Source organism: Scomber scombrus, chromosome 11, assembly GCF_963691925.1.
Source record: "Scomber scombrus chromosome 11, fScoSco1.1, whole genome shotgun sequence".
NCBI classification, from domain to species: domain Eukaryota; kingdom Metazoa; phylum Chordata; class Actinopteri; order Scombriformes; family Scombridae; genus Scomber; species Scomber scombrus.
In genome coordinates, this window is record NC_084980.1 from 10,018,641 (window position 1) to 10,023,891 (window position 5,251).

Here is a 5,251-nt window from a genome sequence, read left to right on the forward strand (position 1 = left end):
AGTCCTGTAATGGGTCATATTTATCCACATGTCAAATATAGATTTTTGTTCCAAAATTCTGTTTATTGAACTTTGAAGTAATTTGATGAATAAAAACTAATTATTGCATTGTTTTTGAAAGCATCCTCTTTCTACTTTTAGTGCCTAAAACCATTGCACAGTACTGTATATAGATTTTATTTTTTCTTATTGTTATAGTTTTACAAATGCTGGAATTAGGACTTATACTCCATTTAAAACAGAGGTTTGTGTTAAGTTAATTTAGTGATTTTGGACTGACGCTGCTGCTGTTGCACTTCTGCTATGCAGCCAGTAGACAGTGTTACTCAAATCCTATAAATCATATACACAATATGCAGTGTAAAGACAGTTAGGAGTATATTAAAGCTAATAAAGCTAACGTACAGTAAGTTTGAGTAGAAAACTGATGAAAAAAAGGTTGATGAAAGTGGCTGACAGATAATTGGTGTGCTGTGAAACCAAAACTGTGAGGTAAAGGATGCTAATAAAATCTATAAAGTTGAAGCTAACAGTCTGTTTAGGTGATTATGATTTGTGGGTTTGTTAATACTAGCAACCGCTTTCACCTTACACATTACAACAATTGATCTGTTGTTAACATAAAAATATTGATTAGTGCAAATTTAAGTTCAGTTTATGCAGTGATGCCTGAGGCTGTTTGTACTGGATTAAACACCATGGTGTTGACATACAAAGCTGCTGAGCAACGCCTGTACAGCTAATAGGTCACAGCTCAGGCTATGTCTTTTCTCTGCTCTTAAGACATCAGGACACATCATCCTCTGCCGTGAGTCATATCGTCTCCTCCATATTTATTTGTCCCTTCCACATTTCTTCTTCTCCTAGCACTCACTTCATCTCAAATCATTGTCTTGCTGTCAAAAGACTAATGTAGGAGTGCCATAGCTCTTAGGTTTACATCCTGTTATACTCCGCTGCTTTAATAGAGGTTACATATGGGTTTCTGTTGCATTTACTGTGGCAATTTAGTTTATAAATGAAAAATTGAAACCCTCTACTTGTCATTATGTTGTGAGTCAAAACATGTTGGGATGATGCATGTAAATTACTAACACAAATTTCTATGCTCGTTTGGTTAGAACAACAAAAGCACTGGTACGAGGCCATAAACTTTGCGATTCGTCCCTCCTACAACTCCTACCGAGCATCACATTGACGTTTCCAATTCTGGGATTATATGGTTTTTCCACATGTAGACATTTCCAGATCTCTGTTCATTTCTGTGGGTGTAAGTCAAATGAAACACATGACATTTCTCATTTGTCCTGATTTGTACTTTCATTTCACAGCGCCCACATTCTGCTCGCATAATTCCTTAAAGTTAAATAATACTGTCTGCCTCATATCCTCATATCACAGTGCCATGGGTGGTAGTAATAACCAGGCTATTGAGTGATACTGTGATGCAGCCTTTAAATGAATCTATTTGTGGAGCCTGTGGGTAAACAGTGTACTCTGTTATGATGATGGAAGTTGTAGGCAGAGTGCTGTTCATTAGCGTTGGTGTGGCACACTGATAACATTGTGTCATTACGAACTGATTTGTCACTTTCCATCAATTAGCTCCTGTCTTCTTCCTGTTTCATCTACCCATTCATTATTACATTTTTTCTTTCCAAATTATTGACCCGGTGACTTCAGCTTTCCTCCTCTCTCCTCTCATAATCATAATATCTATTTGTACAAATGAGTGTTTTTTTCAGCACCGTAGGTCACCCAAAGTTTAGACGAGACAGCCCTCTGGAAATATCTTGTTATTCCTAAATTACTCATATTGTTCAGGGCAGTACTTGATGTTTACACAAGAGATGTTTCTGTCCTGGAGCTGGTTGCTCTGTTCAACTCTGCTCACGAAAAAAAAAAAAAAAAAAGTTAAACCAGTAATAAGAACAATAGTTCTGTTGGCATATCTTACCAACAGCATGGATGTTCAAAAACAGGTCATGGAATCATATATATATTTCAAGGGTACACACTGAAAAAAACATACATGCTTTCATTAAATAGTCGAAAGTGCTGCCTTAGATCCTGTGCATTAATACAAGAGTTGATAAATATTCACATGTCCTACATACAGGTGCTGTCTTCAAGTCGAAAAGCAATGAATTCAATACATTAAAGAAGAATAACATTAGCATAACCAGTGTTCTATTAAAACAACACATTAATAAGATCCTTTAAAAGCTTTGGATATTTTCATCATTAAGTTTCAAACTGTTTATTTGTACATTATATTAATAATTACATGATAGATTCATCAGATATACCATGGTACGCAGCAGTTGGCTTATAAAATCATTTTACCTCAAGCATTTTCAGAGCAGAATTTGAATACTTGTAAGGCACATGACTGTTCAGCTTTGTCACTACAGGTTATAAATACCACAAACAAGCCATCTAGGTTTATTCCTCTCTTATACCTAATTGACTTTCATTTTCACCTTAGATTAATTCCCAGTGTTCAGACAAGAAAAAACACAGTTTTGCTTTTACACCAGAGCTAATACGCATTCATTCTTTGCTGTGAAAGCACGTTAATGTTGGTACTTGGAGCTGTACAGCAGTAAGTAGGAAAGGCTGGAAATGTGTCTCTCATACATTATACAACATACAATAAAAGCATTCACCTAATACACGAGCAGAAATGATTTACTTTTGAGACAGTTGATGGGTCACATTTCCTATGCATCAAAATGCGGCTGTGTCATTTGTATGATAATTTCATTTTTCATCCGAACATTAAGCTTAGAGAGATTGCTGTTGCTGTGTATTTCTGTAGTGTGGAGGACCCCCAAACACGGTAGGAGAGTTTAAATATACAGGAAAGGCATGTAACTGTGTGAATTATTTCAAGGATTTCCATCTTGTGAAATCCTGTAAGTAATTTACAGTGTATAGAAGTGAGTAAATTCTAACGAAAACCCTGTATAATTGGCTTAGTGAGCTATTTATCCTCCCACACTGCTTCTTAGCAAAGAGTCTCCAAGTCTCTTGAACACCATTCTTCCAAAATATGTTCCCTTATTGTGTTCCTCTCCTGTTTAACATGTTGATCCAAAATCTCCCACAGCTGTTTAATTGGTTTGTAATCTGGTGACTCCTAAAGCCATAGCAGGTAAATCACTTCCTTTTGTAGTCATCAAATCACTCAATGAGCCCTCATGCCCTGTATGTAAACGGCAGCATCTGCATTTATTCTGGTTTTTCCTTTCATTTTTCACCCATGTGTGTTAAATATACCTGGACTTACTTTGGTGCAGACTTGCTGTCGTTTAATTCCTTTTCATACTGCTGGCAGTTTTCTCGCTTAAGATGCTACGTTGGGTCATCTGGAAGCTGGAGTGTGACGACCAGGTGTTAGAGTAACAGGTGATACGACTGAACATTTCTCTGAACTTGGTGGACATGATGTTGTAGAGTATCGGGTTGATAGCAGAGCTCAAGTAGAAGCAAACTCCAGAGACAATGTGGACGTACCCAAAGATCTTGTGGTGATCGGATGAGGTGACTATGTAGCTATACATCAGGCGGTCCACATGGAAGGGAGCCCAGCAAAGGCCGAACACAACCACCAGCACACCTGGATAGGTATGGCAGAAAGATAGATCAGGCAAACAGAATAACACATACACACATACACACATGCATGATATTCATAAACATGTTGCGAATCATGATGTCAATCCCCACCATGTTACAAGACAATGCTGAGACAGATGTTAAGTTATAAATATTGAAATGTAAAAATATGAAAGCCCCAATGGATAAATACTCATATCCACACACACATACACATAATCAATTAAATTGAAGTTCTCTGCCCCATGGCAACATGGAGAAAGCATAATTGAAATGGCACCTACACAGCATTTTGGTGACTTGTACATTGCGTTTGTTCAGCTTCTGTTTTTGGGATCTGGAGAGACTTTGTTGTCCAAAGGTACACCTTTTGTCAACCATGGTCAATACCCTCTCCCTGTGCAGCCGCAGGCCAATAAGTAGGTAGAGAATGCTGATTATCAGCATGGGCAGGAGGAAGAAGACCAGCGTGGAAATCAGGATAATCAGGTTGTACATCCATTCGGGCTTGACCAAACCTGAGGATTGAGATGAATTTGTATTTTAGCAACAGTATGAAGATTTGAGTCTGGGCATGATCCCAGGTGCACCACAGGTGTTATAGCTACCACTGCAAAGGCTTTTCTATATGCAAATGCAGCAATAATAAAATGTAAGTTCTATACGTACAGCAGATAGCAGATCCAGGAAACTGTCTTCCAAACATTGGAGGCAGAGCCTTAATCCCATGCAGACTGGTGTTGGGAACAGCACATATCATGGACAGCACCCACAGCATGATGATGACCCTCTTGGCATGGGTACGCGTGGTCATATATTTGACTTTCAGTGGGTGCACCACCGCCATGTAGCGCTCAACACTGAGTGCTGTGACATTGAGGATGGAGGCGAAGCACACAGTCTCGAACAGGAAGGTTTTGAAGTAGCAACCACCCTCCCCAAGCAGAAAAGGGTAGTTCTGCCACATCTCGTATATCTCTAACGGCATGCCAATCAGCAGCACTAGCAGGTCAGATACCGCCAGGCTTAGCAGGTAGTAGTTAGTAGGTGTCTGCATCACTCTGTAGCGCAAAATGACTGTGCAGGTCAGGAAATTGCCCAGGACGCCCACCATGAAGATGGCGAGGTAGGTGACGCTGACCGGAATGAAGTCAGGGGACCTCGGAAGCCCCAGGTACCTGACCAGGAACTCCTCCTCACTCAAGCACATGTCATCCAAATCTCTGGTGGTAGCATTGGCCAGTAACCAGGAGATACTCATCCCACACATCATAGCAGCCTCGGGGCAGCCTGTGCCATTGAATACTGTGTCCCCAGATGTGGAAAGATCTGCAAGGGAGCAGTTCAGCTTTGGCATCTTGGTGATTGGCAAGAAGGTTGGTTGGATTCTAAACCTAATGGGAAGAACAGTGAGACTATTTTAAAGGGGCATTCTACTGTTTTAACAAATGCAGTTCAGTTTACTTGTCCTGAGGAGTGCAGTTCAGCCTGTGAAAACAGTTGTGTAGTGTTTGGCTGAAAACAGCTATTTATCATTTTGTCATATTCAGTTTACACTCACAGTCTATAACAGAAAACATGCATTAAAGACCAGAGGTGTGGAGTTTGAAAGAAGTGGTCACCCACCCCA

The 5,251-nt window shown here is 39.7% G+C and overlaps 1 protein-coding gene across 1 annotated transcript; it reads right to left on the reverse strand.

Moving 5' to 3' along the window:
- Positions 1 to 3,314: 3,314 nt before the first annotated feature.
- nmur1b (neuromedin U receptor 1b) lies at positions 3,315 to 4,978 on the reverse strand. Its single transcript, XM_062429178.1, has 3 exons — positions 4,291 to 4,978; positions 3,906 to 4,139; positions 3,315 to 3,622 (listed from the first exon to the last, which is right to left on the reverse strand). Exons 1-3 carry the CDS (start codon positions 4,976 to 4,978, stop codon positions 3,315 to 3,317), a joined length of 1,230 nt encoding a protein of 409 aa, XP_062285162.1.
- Positions 4,979 to 5,251: the final 273 nt, after the last annotated feature.